The 22,208-nt window shown below is 41.5% G+C and overlaps 1 protein-coding gene across 1 annotated transcript in view; it reads left to right on the top strand.

Annotated features, from left to right (window-relative positions):
* LOC124612363 (sideroflexin-2) overlaps window positions 1–22,208 on the top strand; it is a 157,675-nt gene that overhangs the window by 72,750 nt on the left and 62,717 nt on the right. Inside the window, exon 5 of the mRNA XM_047140520.1 lies at window positions 22,058–22,183. Coding sequence (XP_046996476.1) covers window positions 22,058–22,183 — 126 coding nt within the window. The remainder of the gene's footprint in view (window positions 1–22,057; window positions 22,184–22,208) is intronic.

Here is a 22,208-nt window from a genome sequence, read left to right as displayed (position 1 = left end):
ATAATTGGCAGAGGTGGAATTAGGTGTGCATGGTAAGCATCCCTCGGTGCCTTGTAGGGGAGTCATTCTCCTTCTGTATTTTGGAGAGCTACCAGTCCTGTCCCAGTTGTCGTATGCTGCATCTTCACCAAGACTACCTACACATTGAGGCCATGTATGGGGTATGTTGTCAGATAGGATATTTGCCAATTATTTGTGACAGTCAACGGGCCGTGAGTCCTTGGACACCCTGGTGTTTTCCCTCGACTCTGGTGCGTTTTGCCGAGATTCGTAGTGGAAAGGCAGTCGGTTGAATTTAAAGTAGACGCAGGAGCATCAGTTAGCCTCATTAACTCTTCAGCCACAGGTGATGCGGACTTGTGCCTTCAGTATTACTATTTGTGGACATGTCCACAATGCCCACAATTATCACATCAGACATAATTTGCACGCTGCAAGTCATATTTTAAAAAATCCTGTTAAATATTGTCATGTTGCTCTGGAACATAACAGGTGCTATTTTCCCATCAAATCTTTTCCTGTAGCTCTGGAACATCAGATAATAGCCTGCAGTTAGAGGATTAGTTTACATACATACAAGCTCTAGGGGTGCCTGGCATTGCAACAGCCACTCTTTCCAGGTTGTGCCTTACAGTAAGCAGTGCATTTGCTTGTGGGGACAACTCTCTGTATCAGCATGTTACAAGAATGTGGAATGGCAACTTATGTTGTTAGTGGCCATTTCACCATTGGTGCAAAATATGCTTTGGCTCAACGTTTTTTCTGTTTTTGGTTTCCATATCTTTGACAAACTGCATTTGGTGTCTCCATCCATTACTTTTTATAATTTTGAATTGTTACTGCAGTCATACAGAATACCTTGGCCTGGGCTGAAAAATTCAAATCACATGTTTCTTTTAAGCTGTTGATGGTATCTAAATTTTGTCACCCATGTCCCATTCCCTTCTCCACGCATGACAAGGTAAAGGCAGGGCTGCAGTTTTGGAAGTATCACAGTGTTGTTTCTCCTATTTTGTCAAGTCAGTAGACCACCTCTCTTGTTGTGACTCAGAAACCTGATGGTGTCATGCACCTCAGCAGTGATTTTAACCTGATGGTCAACACACTGTGTGTCACAGGTTCATGTCATTCCACTGCAGGCAGAGTTGTTGGTGAAGTTGTTGGACAGCCAGTATTTTTTGTGCATTGGATTGCACGATGCTTACCTGCAATTGTTTCTGGGATTTTCCTGGTCATCAACACTCTCTTTGGGCTTTGCCATTTCAATCACTTGCATTTTGGGATCTCATCTGCAGTTGATTCAAGACACCCCATGCTGCGACAATTGTTTTGATGACATCTGGGTCACAGACTCGACTCACGAGGAGCATTTTTGATACCTTCAGTTGATTTTCCAATGTCTTCTGGAGAGTGGTCTTCATTACGAGCTGGGAAAATGTGTTTTTTTGTCCCAAGAGCTGCATTTTTTGGGTCATATGCATAGTAAGGATGGTGTTGTCCCTACAGATGACCACATGAAAACCATCATCAACCTGCCAGCACCCCAGAACCTGAAGATCTTTTTTGGGAAAGATTTCTTATAATGCTCAGTTCATTCCTCAAGCTGTTTGTATCTGCCAAACTCTTAACTGGTTTCCCAGAAGGACATTGAGTTTGATTGGTCTGCAGATTTTCAATGGGCTTTTCAGTCTCTCAAACAGTATTTGTGCTCAGCTCTCTGTCTGGCTTCCTTTATGCCAGGTAAACCTTTTACCCTGGGCTGTGATGCATCACAGTATGGCATAGGTGCCATTCTGTTCCATCAGAACCAAGACAGCACTAAATAGGCCATGGCTTACGTATCAAAGATGATTTCTGCTGTGCATCACAATTATTCACAGGATGTGCTAGCTATTATTTTCAGGGTTAAAAAGTTTCATGTCTTCCTGTATGGGGTGAGGTTCCTCCTCATCATTGATCACAAGTTGTTGATTTCCTTATTGGGCCCAAATTCGAAGCTATGAGATAGACCTGCACTCTAGCAGTTGCAGATATTGGTAAGGCCTGATCCAGAGTTTGATTCACAGGAGGCCCTAATGTTCACATCGGCTGATGCCTTGCACCAAACCTTGTCAGATTGTTTGTTGACAGCATGTGAAGTTGTGACCACCACTGTGGCTGACCCACTTTTTCAGAAAATCATTTCAGCTGTCTAGTTGAGTTGGTCAGAGTGCGTATCTTCGGGTGCAGATCAGGCATGACATATGTTTTTCCTCCTACGTGATTGGCTCAGCATTGTCCAGGGAAACCTCATGTTTGCCATGGTGGAGTAGTGCTGCCAAGTGGTCATCCTCCCCATCCTTCAGCCTCACATACTCCAGTTGCCGGTTTGGCCTTACTGGTATATGACTCGTATGAAGGCTTTGGTGCTGCATCACGTCAAGTGGCTGTCAGTCGATCATGACATTGAACATCTGGTGCCGGCTTGTAAGGCCCGTGCACCAAACCAGGCTGCACTATTCCGTGGCAGGTAGTGGAGCACCCTTTGGGGGAGGTTTCATGACGATTTTCCTGGTCCATTTTTGGGCAACACGTAGTTGTCAGTGGTCGATTCATTGTCCAATTTCCCGAACATAGCCAAGCTGTCCTATACACTGAGACTACTGTGTTCATACATTCTCTGTTATTTTTCTCATTGACCAATCTCCTAGGACCCTGTAATGGTAAACAATTTGTGTCATAGGAGTTTGAAGACCTTTTATGTCCACAATGGCATCGATCCTCTGACTCCCAGCCCATTTCGTCTGGTATATAACTCAGAGGTGGAGTGCTTTGTGCATACATTCAAAAGCCAAATGAAGAAGTCCGTGTCTGCCTCTTCTTGCAACAATGTCTTGTCGAGTTTTCTGGCTACTTAACAGGCAAAGCCGGTCAACTAGTGCAGTCTAGTAGAACATTTGCACTGGTGCTAGCCATGGGGCTCCTGGGTTTTCTGCAGCCTGAGTCGAATTCCATAGACACAGTGGCCTGTGCTGTAACTGCTGTTTGGGCCCAGTCCTTCACCCAGCAGTAAGGCTGGCTGTCGGGTGTCACGGTGAGCAATAAGGTCGGCAGTTATTTATGGTGGACATTTGTGGGGAGCAGCTGATTCATCGTGTAAATTTGTTGTGCCCACACCCTGATGGGGAATGCCACTGTGGCCTCCCAGTTAGCTGAGCAGCAGGGTTGTCACGACTATGTTCCAGTGGCAGGCTCCAACTTGCTGTGGCACACCTCCCCATTGCCTCCCCTATGTGCCCTTCACTGTCCTCCCGTTGCCTGCAGCCTCAGACCCCAGTGAGGTTTCACATTTCCATCTGCTGAGGTGGATCCCATGGCCTCTGACCTGCCTCCCTCCTATTATGCCGCCTCCTCCCCATCCTTGATGGCGATTGCCTTATACCCTCTACTGCCAGTGGACCTGTTGTTGCCACAGCCTTGTGTCCTTCCACCCTTCTGATGGAGCCGACACCATCAACATTACCTCCTTTGGTGGTCAGTACATTGCCAGGTTCTCTGACAGACTTTCCAGTTCTGTGCCAGAGATCGTGGCCCGAGCCAGGCCGTTTTCAGCCCTACATGACCTTTTCAGGGGGAGGTATTTAGTATCTCTGCCAGCAGACATCACGAGGAGGCAGATAAGTTGGCACGGGTAGAGCATGGAGTAATTCAGAAACATACCGTAGAGGGGACGTGCATCATGTAATATGGGCAGACTCGCTGACAGAAGTGTCTACTTGTGAGCAGCAGTAAACGCAGTGGGTGGTGCTCACACTGAGCTCAACTACTCTGAACCTCACCTTGCGCTTTGTGCCGAGTATTGTTGTTGTTGTCGTCGTCATTGTGTGCTTAGTCATTAGCCGCCTGCACCAACTACATGCTGAGTTTATTGTCATGCACATCTCTACATGGGTTCAGATGCTCCGCTTCCCACAGATAGACTCACACAGTGGGTTCGATTCCTCTCATGGAGTTCATTTTCCAGTTGTTATCGAACCACTGTTGGCCAGTAAAGTACATGGGACAACAGTGTAGAGTAGTGATGATGTCACGCTGGTGCAAACACTAAACAATATGTTGTCCCAATGTCAATCATTTGCCTGTGAACAGTCTGCAGTAGCCTTTTGGTGTCTCATGTTTCTCGTGTAAGCATTCTACACTCCTGGAAATTGAAATAAGAACACCGTGAATTCATTGTCCCAGGAAGGGGAAACTTTATTGACACATTCCTGCGGTCAGATACATCACATGATCACACTGACAGAACCACAGGCACATAGACACAGGCAACAGAGCATGCACAATGTCAGCACTAGTACAGTGTATATCCACCTTTTGCAGCAATGCAGGCTGCTATTCTCCCATGGAGACGATCGTAGAGATGCTGAATGTAGTCCTGTGGAACCGCTTGCCATGCCATTTCCACCTGGCGCCTCAGTTGGACCAGCGTTCGTGCTGGACGTGCAGACCGCGTGAGACGACGCTTCATCCAGTCCCAAACATGCTCAATGGGGGACAGATCCGGAGATCTTGCTGGCCAGGGTAGTTGACTTACACCTTCTAGAGCACGTCGGGTGGCACGGGATACATGCGGACGTGCATTGTCCTGTTGGAACAGCAAGTTCCCTTGCCGGTCTAGGAATGGTAGAACGATGGGTTCGATGACGGTTTGGATGTACCGTGCACTATTCAGTGTCCCCTCGACGATCACCAGTGGTGTACGGCCAGTGTAGGAGATCGCTCCCCACACCATGATGCCGGGTGTTGGCCCTGTGTGCCTCGGTCGTATGCAGTCCTGATTGTGGCGCCCACCTGCACGGCGCCAAACACGCATACGACCATCATTGGCACCAAGGCAGAAGCGACTCTCATCGCTGAAGACGACACGTCTCCATTCGTCCCTCCATTCATGCCTGTCGCGACACCACTGGAGGCGGGCTGCACGATGTTGGGGCGTGAGCGGAAGACGGCCTAACAGTGTGCGAGACCGTAGCCCAGCTTCATGGAGACGGTTGCGAATGGTCTTCGCCGATACCCCAGGAGCAACAGTGTCCCTAATTTGCTGGGAAGTGGCGGTGCGGTCCCCTACGGCACTGCGTAGGATACTACGGTCTTGGCGTGCATCCGTGCGTCACTGCGGTCCGGTCCCAGGTCGACGGGCACGTGCACCTTCCGCCGACCACTGGCGACAACATCGATGTACTGTGGAGACCTCACGCCCCACGTGTTGAGCAATTCGGCGGTACGTCCACCCGGCCTCCCGCATGCCCACTATACGCCCTCACTCAAAGTCCGTCAACTGCACATACGGTCCACGTCCACGCTGTCGCGGCTTGCTACCAGTGTTAAAGACTGCGATGGAGCTCCGTATCCCACGGCAAACTGGCTGACACTGACGGCAGCGGTGCACAAATGCTGCGCAGCTAGCGCCATTCGACGGCCAACACCGCGGTTCCTGGTGTGTCCGCTGTGCCGTGCGTGTGATCATTGCTTGTACAGCCCTCTCGCAGTGTCCGGAGCAAGTATGGTGGGTCTGACACACCGGTGTCAATGTGTTCTTTTTTCCATTTCCAGGAGTGTATGTATTTTACATTCAGTTTCTCTTTCTCAAAAAATTAATGTTTTCATCATTCTCTGATGTATCACTTCACTGTCTAAGTTTTCACCATTACTTGATCACTAAAATTATTTTCTTCCAAATAATAATAATAATAATATTAATAATAATAATTCTCACAGCACCTTCATGGTACAGGTCAGGCATGCTATCACTCACAGATCTCACAAAACATCTAAATGCCATGCCGTGCCATGGTCATGTGAGTGTCTGTGTGGGTCTCTTTGTGGGTGTGTTTATGAGTGTGTATACTTTTGCTAGAAAAAGAACAAGACTTCATAAGCTAGTGCAAATGCTCTTTCTGTCACTTGTTTCATGTGTCATGCATCTGTCCAGTATAGGTGAGCGATTACCTTTCCATTATATTACACATTGCTCCATCCAGGAATTTCTATTATTATTATAAAGGCCTGTATGTTTAGACTATGGACTCGAATGCCTGACGCATTTATAGCACTGTGATGGCTGTACCCATCATTGTAGCATAATGAACAGAACTAAGCATCTTAGCAGCTTCCAGATTGTATTTGAATATAAAATGTGTTACTGAATTTTGAAACAGTTAAAAAATAGGGAAAGATATTCCTCCTCTGTTGACTACCATAGAAATTCATTATCTCACGTGTCATTTTAATATCAATACCCAATAATAATGCAAGCCTTTAGAATCTCGGTTTCATTCTGTTCAGTACAATACAGTTACAAAAAAGCAGAATTTTCAGCTTTTAACATATAAACTGATTTTTCAGTATATATACAGTTACTATTGATCAGGAAAATTTTAGCAAATTTCTTTTCAGTGGCAAATTTGCACAATAACTTGTAATATAAATATTGTATGCAATAGAGAGTACACATTCACAGTGTAATGAAAATAAGAATAATATATTATTTTTGTGCCAAAATAGTTAGTTCCTGTTAAGTTTGTTTACAAGAAACTCCTTCTAGCAAAAGTACACACTTTGTAATATATGTCAGATAATGACATTATTATTAGAAATGTGTACAAGAGTAGCTGCTTATAATAATTAATCTTTATTAATGACAGACTTTTTTGGCCTTTATTGCCATTATAAAGTACATGTAGGATGATGTGACATTCATATTACCTCACTAGTGAACATTGACAGTTATAAGACAGTTCAATAGCAACATAATATAGACATCTAATCACCCTAGATGTACTTGACAGTAGACTGTCATCGATAAAGATTAATTATTTTGATCAGTTATTCTGTTACATCTTTCTAATAAAATCGCGCGCGCGCACACACACCCACACACACACACACACACACACACACACACACACACACACACACACACACACACACACAAATGTGCACTCCTGTGGCCATGGCAAAACCGATTGTTGATATTCAATAACTGAAAGCCATTGCCTGAGCTGGTGGAGGCGATGAGGGATAGGGTAGGACAAAAATGGGGTGAGGGGGAGGGGTGTAGGTAGTGGGAAAGGGGCAGGTCTTTCAACAGGTGACTCTGTGGCTGCACAAGACGAAAGGGGTAGGCCTACGGAGGGTGGAGCAAAGAGAGATGTAGCCAGATGGACAGGGGAGAGGAAGGTGGAGATGAAGAGGGAGAGAGAGAATGGAGAGAGAAAGGAGAGGGGTAGAAAAATAAATGAGGGTGGGGGATGGGATGAGAGAGGGAGGGAGGGGGGGGGGTAGAGAGAGAGAGAGAGAGAGAGAGAGAGAGAGAGAGAGAGTTAGTTAGTTAGTTAGTTGGTGTCCCTCCACGAATTCCCCCCCCCCCCCCCCCCTTCCTCCCCAACAATTTCTTTCAATAACCAATTCACTATTTATTGATGCCTCGGTTTGTGTTCTGTCAACCTATAATTTCTTTTACTCCAGTTGTGCAACAAGTTTCTTTTTGCCCAAATTCCTTTTAGTACCTGTATATTAGTAATGAAATCTACACATCTAATCTTCAGCATTTTTATGTAGCACCCACTTTCAAAATTTACTTGAACTTTATAGCATTCACATTTCACACTGTACAAGGCTACAAGCCTCACAGAGACTTTCAGAAAAAGACTTTATGACATTCAAATGGGTATTTGATGTCAACAGGTTTCACTTTTTCAAAATGGTTTCCTTGCTGCAGTCAGTCCGCATTTTATATTTTCTGTTCTTCAGCCATTGTGTGTTATTTTGCTGCCCAAATATCTAAACTGATGTATACTTTTAATGTTTCTTTTCCTAACCTAATTCTTTCAGCATTGTGTGATTTAATTTGCCTACATTCCATTTCTATTGTTCTACTCTTGTTGTTATTAATGTTATAGCCTCTTTTCAGTATTCTTACCATTCTGTTCAACTGATCTTCCTGGTCCTTTGCCGTCCGGCCATCCTGATTTAGGTTTTCCGTGATTTCCCTAAAATCACTCCAGGCAAATGCCGGGATGGTTCCTCTGAAAGGGCACGGCCGACTTCCTTCCCCATCCTTCCCTAATCCGATGAGACCGATGACCACGCTGTCTGGTCTCCTTCCCCAAACCAACCAACCAACCTGGTCCTTTGCCATTGCTGACAGAATTTCAATGCCATTGGCAAACCTCAAAGGTTTTATTTTTTTCTCTCTCAACTTTAATTCCCTTTCTATTTCTCCTTGGTTTCTTTATTGCTTGCTCAGTGCATAGGCTGAATACCATCAGGGATAGCCTATGATCCTGTCTCAGTCCAGTCTCAACTGTTGCTTCCATTTCAAGTTCTTAGTTAGTTAGTTAATTCCATGTTCCATGGAACATTTGCACAATAAATCACAATGATGTGGAATGTGTCATTTTACATATACAACAAGAATTAATTTGTAAATATGGCATCATGGTGACCATTCATCAGGTGCTTTTTGTTTGTTTTGTTTTTTAATGTAAAAAGGTGATTATTAATTCATACCCACCACCTTTTACACATTACAATAATAGAAATTTGTGTACAGAATAGAAAGTGTAATCAAGGAGCAAGTTTTTCAATTTTTTTCCAAGTTTTACTTTGCTGTCTGTCAGAAATTTCATATCGCTGGGTAAATGATCAAAAATTTTGGTTGCACTATTGTGCACCGCCTTTTGTACTAAGGACACCTTAATATGGAGTAATGAATGTCATTTTCTCTTCTAGTATTGTAATTCTGTACATAATTGTTCCTTTTGAACTGCAGTGGATTATTTACAACAAACTTCATGAGGGAATAAATATAGTCTTGAAGCAGTAGTCCAAATGCCTAACTCCTCAAACAGATATCTACTCAATGATTGTGGATGAGTATGATATATTATTCTTACAGCGTGGTTTTAGGTGATGAACACTTTCTTTCTTAAACTTTGGAACTGCTGCCTGGTTTCTGTACTAGTTGCAGATAATATTTCATTACATATATTTTATCTCTGCTGCCATAATAATTTCAAAGAGGGTGTTCCAGATGGCATCAAGGAAATCTTTCTCTAAATCTACAAACACTAGAAATGTTTGTTTGATTTTCTTCAGTCAATCTTCTGATATACGTCGTAAGGTCATTAATGCCTAGTGTGTTCCTATATTTCTCTCGTACTGATTTTCCTCATGGTCAACTTCCATCAGTCATTCCATTCTTCTTTAAATAAATCGTGTTAGCATTTTGTAACTATGATGTATTGAAATGACAGTTTGGTAATATTCACATCTGTCAGTATCTGCCATCTTTGGAATTGGTGTTATTGCATACTTCTTTGAGTTTGGGGTATTTAACCTGTCTCATGTAATCTTGCATACCATGTGGAACAGTTTCATCATTTCTAGTTCTCCTAAGGATCTCAATAATTCTGAGCATATGTTGCCTACTCCAGATGCCTTGTTTTGATGCAAGTGTTTCAGTATTCTGTCATATTCTTCTTACAGTATCGTATCTCCCATCTCTACTTTATGTGCTTCCTTTTCTATAATATTGTTTTCAAATTCATTTCCCGTGCATAGCCCTTCTAAATATTCCTTTCACCTTTCTGCCTTCCCTTTGTTCAGTACTGGTTTACCACCCAAGCTCTTAATACTCACACAGGTGTTTCTTTTTTCTGTAAAAGTTTATTTAATGTTCCTTAAGGCAGCATATATCTTTTCCATAGTCATGCAGACTTCTACAGCTTGCATTTATCCTCTAGCTATTATTTCTGTGCTGTTCCGCAAATCCAGTCAGGCTTATTTTTTAGAAATCTGTATGATTTTGTCTTATCCTGTATACATCTTTGATTTTTCTTCATTTGTATGGTATATGTAGATGAAGGGAGACCAAGAGATGAATACACTAAGGAGATTCAGAATGATGTAGGTTGAGGTAGGTACTGGGAGATGAAGAAGCTTGCACAGGATAGAGTAGCATGGAGAGCTGCATCAAACCAGTCTCAGGACTGAAGACCACAACAACAACAACAACATGTAGATGAAGTAATGAGGAAACAAAAATAAGAAAAGTATGTAATCCGTCAGTGGCAGATTTCACTGCTAAGAAACAGTACCATTTCCTGCCATTGGACATACTCATGTTTGTTTCAGAATTTGATCTGAATGGGTGAGAGATGTAACAGAACCCTGTATTCCCAGTAACTTTCCATTATCTTTTTCTAAAGCAAACAAATATCAAAGGTCCCTTGCTCATCAGCACTGATGCCTACTTTCTTGTTGGCTAGTGGAATGCCTTAAACAATTTCAACCACAAAAATTCTGAAAGATTTACATGAAAGGTCACCTAATGAAGCATAATGGGAAGGTACTCAAGTCTGATTCGTGTTAAAAATTTCATGATGTTTCATTGTGGCTACTTTACACATCTCATTGTGAATACCAATTTCCTCATATCTAATGGTCTGTTCCCAGAACTGTAGTTTTGCCAGTAAACACATTATAATGTTTGAATATTTATATACTGATTAGAAGTGTCGCAACTCCCTTGGTTTTCATTCTAAACATATGAACCATATAATTAATGGTGTCTATGACCTCTTGCTGCTAGTGTTAACAGTATTTCATATTCAGCAAAGCTATAGTTAGTTACCATTAATCAAAAGACATAGTACACAGTTTTGGCTTAGTGTTTGGACATATTTGAGCAGACAAGTCCTTCAAATTCACCAAATGCAACTTTTCGTGGAAAATTTCATGTTCATGCTAATCTGTAAACTGGAAATCCCTAGATTGTATAATAGATAAGATAAAGTAACACCAATCATTCACCTACAGCTCACTAATGTTTGATACTTTGAAACATGCAACAGAGAAAGTATTCACATTAGTTTTCAAGCTCTTGCACCTTCACTAGCAAAAGTACACACACACACACGCACACACACACACAGCAGCAGCAGCGGGCACAGCATTGATGACCAATACGTGTGTGTGTGTGTGCGCGCGCGCGCGTGCAGAGAAAGAGCAAGAGCTTGAAAGCCAGTGTGAATGCAGTGAAGGGAGGAGGGTGGTTAGGAACTGACAAGTCATAGAAAGATAGCAAGAAAGAGAACACCATTTGATAGTTTTATTATTAACACTAAAAACAGGTACCTACCACTGCCAGAGTTAAGTTGAGAAGAGCCTCAGATAGGAGCAAGAAATGTGCAGCACGCTTCAACTGAAATCAGGAAGTCTAAGGATCTGCAAAATTTTAGGGAGAATAAAGTTTTACTGCTAGGTAGTAGCCATGGGCAAGACGTAGGCCCACAGTTTCAGGAAAGCTTAATGGCAGTGTACCAGACCACCAGCATTTTCAAGCCAAATGCAGGGCTAGTGAAGTGATAGAAGACTTAGGATATTCATGTAATGAATTTTCAGAAGAAGACCTTTTAATGTGTGGGGCAAAAAACAGTTTGGACAGGGATGGGGCATATGACACAGGCGGTGACGTGGACAAGATAGCTTCCCTAACATGTGACACCACTGTGTACTTTATTGAGACATTCCGGCATCATGATTGGCCATGGCTTAATGAAGATGTGAGATGAGTTAATGTGTGGTTAAGAGATGGTGCTGATGGCAGCTGACTTTGTGCTTGGTGCTCTGGTACCAGTCAGGACTATTAAGAGATGGGACTTCACCAGGGATGGCCTACACTTAAACAGGACTGAGAAGCTATGATTGGTGCAGCTGATTCATGAAAGTATAGGGGGTGAATCTCAGGCTATGTACAGTCAAATACCTGTTGTCATGGGTAGGACAAGGAGGTCCTTTTTCTTTAGGACAAATCCCCTGCCCAAAGAGTATCCCCAGCAGTCTTAAAAATTCTGAAATAATCACTCACACGATAGATTCTGAAACATCAAATGACACATACACTACATGTCACAAAAGGAAAAAAAACTATTGGAAAAAGCAGTACAGGACATTTCACATACTTAACAGTCCTTCATCAGACCATGCAATCAATAATAAATACAGCAGTTTGAAGTTGAAATCCAGTTTCTGAACTGCATAGTACTTTGTGCCATTGAGCACTGGTGTAGAGAGACAGAAATAAAACATATAATATTATCACTGTATGAATTGGTAAACTCTTGCTGTAGGTCTACTTCAAAGGGTGGAAGCTAATACATTTATATCACAAAGGAACACAGTTTAAATCAAGACATGAAATTAGTGCAGTAAGAAAAGACAAACACTTAAGAGTATCAGGTATTGAATTAATGGGGCTTGACATCACCGAGAAATTAATAATTTTCTATGATCTATTCATCAGTCAGTGGTGGTAGTGTGTACACTTTTTCCAGTAAATAAATGAAGTTCTAGATAAAGTCTCAAGTGCAAAAGTGAACATAGTTTTGAGTGGAGGCACGAACGTAAACACAAATATGATGAATGACAGTGGTAACACCCTTATAAACATTCTTCAGAATTTTAGAGGAGGAGGAGATTAGTGTTTAATGTCCTGTCAACAACAAGGTCATTAGCGACGGAGGACAAGCTTGGATTAGGGAAGGATGGGGAATGAAATTGGCCACGCCCTTTCAAAGTAACCATCCCAGTATTTGCTTGAAGCAATTTAGGAAAATCACAGAAAACCTAAATCGGGATGACCGGACTCTGGTTTGAACCGTCATACTTCCGAATGCGACTTCAGTGTGCTCATCACTGTGCAACCTCGCTCGGTTAGAGTTCTGGCGTGTCCCTGTGGCATGTCAGGCATGGAAAAAAATACCTAACTGCAGGCCCAAAAAAGACAGTTATCATAAATCAAAATACAAATTTGTTCAAGAGATCTAGAAAATCAAACTTGCTTTACAATTACAGAGAAACTAATGTAAGTGTAAACATTATTTAAATTAAACTTTGAAAAGACATTTCCAAATGCACCCAAACCAGTAGCAAAAGAATAATAGTAGGTATTAAGAAGTCCTCATTAAAAACAGTCATTGTGATTCAGGGTTCTTAAATTTCAATCATACGTACAAAATTATTTATAGGAAGATGCTGGCTGCAGAAAAAAGGTCAGTTAATAACAAAATAATATACACTGTAGATAATAAAACCAAATCAGTGCGAGCAGTCATTAAAAAGAATACAGGGAGAGACAAACTGAGAGAGAGAGAGAGAGAGAGAGAGAGAGAACAAACAAAAGATATATACATGTGTGTGTGTGTGTGTGTGTGTGTGTGTGTGTGTGTGTGTGTGTGCGTGTGTGAGTATGATATACATTACTGTTGCAATTAATGTTTGTAAGAAAAGCTTTTAAATACCACTATGGTACAGCACACGGTGGAGTTGTAATAATATAAAATAGCATTAATTATTGACTCTAACACAACTACTACAGGAAACTGGCTGTTATGAGTGGATAGAAACCAAAATGTAACACACAGTGGGAAAATAAAATAACTAATAATGTATTTGAATGAATAGCATGAAATGTGGAAAACCAACACAGAAATAACATAAATAATAATGTATTTGAATGAATAGCATTAAATGTGGTAAACCGACACAGAAATGAAATAAATAATAATGTATTTGAATGAATAGCATGAATTGTGGAAAACCAACACAGAAATTCCCCCCCAAAAAGGGCAAGCCAGTACACAAATTACAAATTTTGACAAAAAAGTAGCAGATAAATATTGGGATTGATAACTAGAACTGACCTGTATACATTAATTCTTGTTACCAATTCCAATATTAGGTAATTTCCCACATCAGTTCAGAAAGCAATCACAAGTGCAAAAATTCTATTACATTTCAGTGCAGGCACCTGCTGCAATAACGATCTAAATAATGAGCTGTGCAGTGCTTGAAATCAGTAACTAGAATTAATCTATATAGTTCAATTCTAGTTACCGATTCCAATATTAACACACCTGTTGGAGAAATGAACTGAATAATGAAGGATGATATTGTTGGAATTGATAACTAAAATTGACCCATATAGCTTAATTATAGTTATCGATTCCGATATTTGTTACTTTTTGTAAATTTTCGTTACTTCTGTATTGACTTTTCTTTTAGGATTTCTGTGTCTGTTTGTCCACATTCCATGCTACTGTTATTTTTATGTTTCATATATATTATTACTTATTTCACTTGCCCATTATTGTTGTGGCAGCATTACATCCCTTTCTTGGTAAAAGGAGGATCACTACCCCCTGAGGCACTGGGAGTTAGTATGTGCTGTACACTTGTAATGCTTACATGTGTTATGTATATTTGCTTACTAATAAAAGTGTGGAAATCATATCTCTATACTGTGTCACTATTCTGCTTTCACACTGCCGGTACCCCACTTCCCACAGTCGTGACCCTGAATTTCCACATCACCCTGTAATTTTGCTGTTAAGTCTAAAATCTGCTGCACCAGTTACACCATCGAGAATGCTGCTGTTAAAAATGGTGAAATAGCACCGTTTCTTTGGCAATATCAACTACATCTCTCAACAAGTGCTCTTGAATTCCGTGAACATACTGTGTGCAAAATCTCTAAATATTTGCCAAGATCTGGACAATACTACTGTGCCAAATGACAGAGCAACAATGCCTTCATTGTTTGCCATATCTTTGAACCATCCTCGCATTGTTGCCAATGCCAAGCAGCGAACTGCGCCGCAACGAGTGTCGAATTTACTGAGTGACTTCACAATAAACATTCCAGATTTGACACCAAGTGAAGCTATTCCTGGTATTTTAGACAAAAATGCAGCAGATTGTCACAATAAAAACAATGGCATTAATCTATGTGCTTTTGACTTTCGAACACGACAAAACATTGCGTGTTCCAGTGCTAGTGATTATGAGCCTTGTGACACTCGCATTAATGACCTGAAGCATATGAACGCCTCCCACAGTGCCGTTTTGGCTGAACAACAATGGCCCATAACATACCACCCCATTGTTAAGTTTTGCCATCCATATGCCAATGGACCGCAGGATCAAAGCATACATCGCCTCAGTACTTGTGCATTCCGATTTTCCAGGTCCTTCTTCGACCATTGAGACTAAACGCAAGTTACACTAGACAGACTATGACATCACTCATATCCCACCCACGCCAGGCATCACAGCTGACCCACTTCCGGTCCAACACCATGTTGTGAATTTGCATCACCCACACCCAGCACCAAAACCAACTATGGACTTCAAGAATGCATTTTTCACAACCTTGCCTCGTCAAGGTCAGATACCAGTGCCTCCCGGTTTGGGTGATGTCACACCCACGTCGTCCGTGCTGCAAATGATAGCATGTCCCCATGAATTCCATGAGACACAGACAGTGCCACTGGATAATAAATGACCACGCCCTCCTTCTTTATGGTGCCAGGACCTCATGAGCTCTGTCACGTACATTTTCCACCGTTTCAGACATCTGACATTGGGAAAGTCATACCTACTGCATCAGCCCCGGAACTTCGGTCACATGAACGGCCGTTGTTCGAACAGCTCTACGCAGATCGCTGTGTGACGCCAAAGCCACCTGCAGCCCAACGTGACTCACTTCATAACGCACCTGCCTACATTGAGCTATTTTTCCTGCCTGTCTTGCGCAATGATGCTCCCGTGCCTCCTGCACTGTGCCACTCCCACCTCACGATGGTGACTAACAATAAAACCACTGATAGCCATCATACCATCCACCACCATCTGAAATAAGCATTGTTCCACGTTGATTCTCCCACAATGCTGTTTGCTGTCAGTGAGTGTCTGATGTCAGCCAGTGACGTCATTGGGGACGACAAGAAGTTTGCTGCCTTCTTAACCACCTTGGAGACAGTGCAAACCTTATTAGCGACTTGCTTTTGGATATTCTGGCTCCTCACAAATACAAAACTGCCACGACACTGTTGCCACAACTACTAACATGTGCACCTGACCAGCAGTAAATCTCGCCATCAATGAGAGTACTTTGGGCAATGCCATGCCATCTTCACCCTGGCACCGCCTGCGAGTTCTAATTACCCCAACGCTCTGTCTGATTGCATGCTATGGGCACTTTTGCTCCTAAAACTGCCAGAGAACATCCGTACAGTGATGCTTGCACATGATGAGGCGTCACTGGAGTTTAACTTTGACTCACTGACAAATTGCAGGCACTGTCACAACAACGCATATTAATCAACAACCAACAGTGCTAAGCTGCAGTTGATGCCCAGTATGCCTGCACACCAAAACCGATTTTGCACGATCCCGGTTGAGCTGCCCCAACATTCCACACAGCCACCGGCTGCCCACCGATGGCTGGACCAACCTGAATCGGACCGTGCCCTCTGCCTCTACCACCCCAAGCACCTTTCATGGTTCCAGCAGACAACAATCAGCTACTGTGACAGGCGAGGTTGATGGAACTCCAACTGGGCACTGCCATGGCTCTGTGTATAAATAAAAGTCACACTGACCAAGTGCATCACCTGCTTCCACACCCAACACACAACAACACTTCTGCTGGTTTCACACCAGATTTGGGCAGGATGCACAGCACTACAGACAACCCTGCGCTTATCCAAACTCCAATGGTGACTTGGTGTAGGCACACTAGGCCACTCTTCCTTAATAAGATGTCTCTCCACATGACAACAAAACAACACCGGCGCAGTGTTTCAACGGGCAGACAGTTCCTGACTATTCGTCCATGACAGGCACCTGCAGACTTATTTCCTCGATGATACCGGGGCCAATGTGAGCACTCTGCCACCTGCTCTCGTGCCTGTTACATTGTCACCATCGCCGCTGCAACTGGGCGTGACCAGTGTCACTGTAATCACAGTTGCTGGAACTGCACAAATCATTCTCGCCCTCAGCACAGATACTCAAATACATTGGACATTCCTAGTGACAGAAACAGTTGAACCAGTCCTGGGAGCCGATTTCCTCCGGCAGTACAAACTACTACCAGATTTTAATTGCGCCTTCATACTACTGTGGGAAGACCAGCAGCCGATCCATCGTGTGTTCACCGATTCATTACCTGCTAGTACTGTAACACCTTTAGTCATGCTGCAACTGCTCGACACAGCACTTGACCTGATGGTCCAAAGCAAAGCACTTTTCAACCAGCTATTTCTAAAGGCAGCCAAGTACTCACTATTACATCAGGACAATAAGGTCACGTGCCTCAAAAACAAACAACTATAGAGACGAATCGTGCATCACTACAAGCAGCTCAACAGCATCTCAAGAACCTACGTCATCTCGACACCGGTTGCTACCGAGGTTCCACTACTACAGACACTTCTCAGGTCAGTGAAGCATCGAGTGTGCTGCTGAGACAGTGCCATGTGACGGTAACTGTGACCGTGAATCATGTCACACCCCGCATCCTGGACTCACTCCATGCTCCCCTGTTAGACCACATACAATCTGCATCGCAATACAGTCCATCACATTACAACCACACGAGGTCCCCCAGTCCGTCACTGCCCCTGCTGTCTAGCTCTCCACAAACTTAAAGTGGCTAAAGCTGTGGTGGACAACTTTTGGTGGGGTGGCATAGTCAGGGCATCAGACAGTGCTTGAGCCACCTCAATTTAACTAATTCCTAAAAAGAATGGTACTTGGTGCCTAATCAGTGACTACCACTACTTCAACACCTGTAGAATCATTGACAGCTAACCCATTCTGAGCTTGCATAGTTTTTCCCACGTCTTGGCTGGGGCAAAAATTTTCAGCGTCATTGACTGCAAAACAGCATACCGCAAATTCTGTTGGCATTGAAGACGTGGCGAAAACTGTGATAATCATGCCATTCAGTATCTTTGAGTGCCTGTACATGTGGTATGGACTAAAAAATGTGGCACAGACATGGTGAAGATTTATTGATAGCACATTGTCCAGTTTGATTTGTGGTGGCATAACATCTCTGACTTGGTAAAAGGATCATTGCTGTCCCATGAGGCAGTGGGAGTTAGTATTCTCTATATGCTCATAACACTTACATGTGTTATATATGTGTACATACTAAAAAAATGTGGAAATGATATTTCTATGCTGTGTCACTATTCTGCTAATCACAATTCCGGTACCCCATTTCCCACATTTTGTTGCATTGCAGTTTCTCCCTGCCCAAGACTCCCACTTTACTGCATTTGTCCCATTAGATTCAATAATTATTACTAAAGAAATAATGATATTTCACATCATTAAGATTTCACCATGCACCATGCGCTGTACTACAGTGGTTGTATAAATTTCAGTGCTTTTCTTACTCATATAAATTACGATAATAATTTCTTTGAGACATGTATATTTCCCTTTTTCTTTTCTTATTTATTTTCATTGCCTTCAGTTCCTTTGGGTGTAATTCATGGCTAAGTAATTAATCACATGAACCGTGATTGTATGATACATTTGTTTATTTACGAGTTGATTTCAAAGAGTGCCTATATGTACGATCTTTGCCTTATCTATGACATCATTGAACAAATCTGACCGGTGGAATCAGACAATAGAATTGACCCACTTAAATTGATGCGAGTGAAATGATGAGTGACAACATCCTTATTGTTCCTTGTCAAAAATATTTTGGAAGTAACATTCATCTTACAAGACCTCCTGCAAACCAGTGGCATTTTTGGTTGCTATATTTCTGCCACTAATGACTTGTGTCAGCTGTTACTCACATCGAACATTAATGAAAGTTTATACTGGTCTCTGCAATAATCGATATTGTGTTTGACATCAAAAATGACGTCAAATTTGCAGGAAGTGTTGTGAAAAGAGTGTTACTCCAATATGATTCTCACTGAGAAAATGAGAGAAGTCACAGAGAAAGAAAATGAAGTTCTTGAGGAAGTTTACTGTTGGTCAGTATGCTATAAAATGGTTTAAACATATAGAAAACAAGTGGCATGAATTTCTGTTTGAAGATGGAAAATGAAACTGTTATATTAAATGTATATGGCACCTCTATAGACTGTGTAACACAAAGTTTCTAGGAATGAGTATTGCTTCTTATTGGAATTATTATATTCTCGTTGAAGAATGAGGGTATTTCGCCTGCCTCATACGTCTTGTTCACCAGATGGAAGAGTTTTGTTGTGGCTGGCTCTCCCAAAGCTATCATAGTTCTAATGGAATATTGTCTATTCCTGGGGCCTTGTTTCAACATAGGTCTTTCAGCAATCTGTGGGATTCTTCATGAAGTATCCCATCTCCCATCTTACCTTCACTACATCTTTTTCATTTCCATAATATTGCCCTCAAGTACATCACCATTGTATGGACCCTCTATATACTCCTTCCACCTTTCTGATTTCCCTTCTTCACTTACGACTGGTTTTCCATCTGAGCTCTTGATATTCATACATGTGATTCTCTTTTCTCCAAAGGTCTCTTTAACTTTCCTGTAGACGGCATCTATCTTACCCCTAGTGATATGTGCTTCTACACCCTTACATTTGTCCTCTAACCATCCCTGTGCAGATATTTTGCACTTCTTGTTGATCTCATCTTTGAGACATTTGTGTCCCTTTTCACCTGCTTCATTTACTGTGTTTTTATATTTTCTCCTTTCATCAATTAAATACAATGTCTCTTGTTTTGCCCAAGGATTTTTGCTAGGCCTCGTCTTTTTACCTACATGATCCTCTGCTGCCTTCACTATTTCATCTCTGAGATATACCCATTCTTCTTCTGCTGTATTCCTTTCCCCTGTTTTGTCAATTGTTCCCTAATTAATGCTCACTCTGAAACTCTCTACAACCTCTGGTTGTTTCATTTTATCCAGGTCCCATGTCCTTAAATTCCTACCTTTTTGCAGTCTTCAGTTTTAATCTACAGTCCATAACCAATCAACTGTAGTCAGAGTCCATATCAACAATCAGCTGTACACATAATAAATGACATTGATATTTAATGCATAAACAGCTTTGCCCATGATACTGGAACAGGAGTTAGAGTGAACTTATGTTTATTAAAAAGGAATAATTATAAAACTAAAAACATCATTTTCTATCAAGAAATAAAACTGTATAATTAATTGCCTAAGGAGATTACAGAGATTAGTAAAACAAACTTACTTAAAAAGGCAGTTAAAAATACCTATTAAGCAATACATTATAAACACTGGAGGACTACTTAGGTAACACAGAGTAGGGATTTGGTAAAAAATGTAACACATGTAAATAATAATAACAATAATAAAACATATATTATTTCACATAACATTTCCACACTATGTTTTTTCTCCTTTTTTCTGCTAAATATTACCGCCAACTCTATGCAGTGTATATAATACTGACACCTTACCTTTTTCTGAGCTCAACATCTCACTTGTTATAGAGGGATACTGACTAAGTTTTTCAGGCTAACAATTGAAAAGTTGTGGTAGACAAAATGGAAACCAGGTATCATCACAATGGTCCTAACATCATGTGATAAGGTGTGTTGTGTTGGTTATGAAACAATTTGCAATGACTGGAAGTGAGAAACGAATGAGCAATGTAGCACTATCATTTTACCTTATTAAATGACTTCTTTATAAAATGGTCTTGTACATTAGATATAAAAACTGAATGAGGTAGCACTGCTTTAAACAGACTAGCCTTATGTTCGGGAGGGTGGTGGCTCCAATCTTCATCTGAACATCTTGATTTAGGTTTTCTGTGGTTTCCTTAAATTACTTCAGGGATGGCTCATATTAGAAGACTGCAACTGATTACCTGTCCCATCTTTGTCAAGCTAGACCTGTAAGTATGTAAATGGGTGTATATATGAATAATGTTGTTTTCATATGTCTTAAACTGCAATTCTGAGATGTTTCCAATATCCTTGTAAAAGTGATCTATGGATGAATAAAGCTGCTGCAGATGGGTAGCTGGAAGTCACATTGAGCATTCATTGGAGTATTTGGAAAATTTGAGCACATACCAAATGGCCAGTACACACAGTTGCCAGGAATAATTAAATTCCAAAACTCCAGTTATAATATGGCTAGGATAAAAATGTAACTAGTCATGAATTTCACAGTCCTGCTGACACTTGATTCATAAGTAAACAGTGATCTTATCCAGTCAACTATGGATCACAAAGTGCATGAGTTTGATTCCTTGTATCCGAGAGAAGTGGCAGAAATAACTGCCTCTTGTCTCCCTATGGCATGCAAGGGGACTAATGCATGAGACTTCATGGGATTTTGAAACAGTGACATATATGTTGTTTCTTATAGTTACTCACATTGGAGATTTTGTTAGAAGCTTTGATTCACTTGTAACAACCTTCATCTTCCACTGCCCCATTCTGTTTCCATTCATTCTGTGTGTCTGCCCTCTGAATATTTGCTTTTATCTTCTTCCTGCTCAGGCTCCATGCTCTCCCCTACTTCCACCTGTTTACTAACCTTATCTCGCGCTACCCATTTTCTTACTCTTTCTCACCTGAACTCCTCTTCACACACTTCTTTACTTACCTGTGTCCCCTATCTTACTTCCCTCCTTTACGGCTTTTCTCTCTGATCTTTCACTTACTAGCATTGAAGCATAAGCTAGCCTCTCCTTTTGTGCTCATCCCACCCACTCTCTCTTCTCTATAATTGATTTGATCATATTTTGCTTATATATATTTTATTCTATGCTGTTTAGTTCATGATACAATTCTGTTTCCTGCCGCTTTTGATACTGAATTAATCTAACGTTTGCCTATTTATAACATTTAATCTAACCAACACACATATTAGATTACTTCATCCTCACTTTCCATCCTCCATGTATTGGCTAAACAGCCCTAAATTCCTCCATGTATCCTGTTAACCCCCTTGATGTGGCTTCCTATCTTCCCTAATGTCTTCCTCTGCTCTTAATGTGCTTACATTGTATATTTCTATCAAATTAAGTGTTAGCTGTGTTTCATGAAGGTGAGTACCAATTGGCTTTTTTTTTATTTATATGAAGTTAAGATTCTTGTGTTTCATTTTCACTGATTAAAATGAATACAATAAAGTTAAGTTGTGTATTGAAACACAATCTTTTACCCCCAGCGGTACGTGCCTTTTGCTGCTGTTGCTGCAGCAAATTGTGTTAACATTCCTCTAATGCGGCAGAATGAACTGATTCATGGTATAGATGTCTATGATGAAAATGGGAACAAAATTGCCAAGTCAAAGGTAAGCCTCTCCAGCTGATGTAGTA

Source organism: Schistocerca americana, chromosome 4, assembly GCF_021461395.2.
Source record: "Schistocerca americana isolate TAMUIC-IGC-003095 chromosome 4, iqSchAmer2.1, whole genome shotgun sequence".
In the NCBI taxonomy this organism is placed as follows: domain Eukaryota; kingdom Metazoa; phylum Arthropoda; class Insecta; order Orthoptera; family Acrididae; genus Schistocerca; species Schistocerca americana.
Note: the sequence above shows the minus strand (reverse complement) of the source record. Positions and strands in the feature narration are given on the sequence as shown.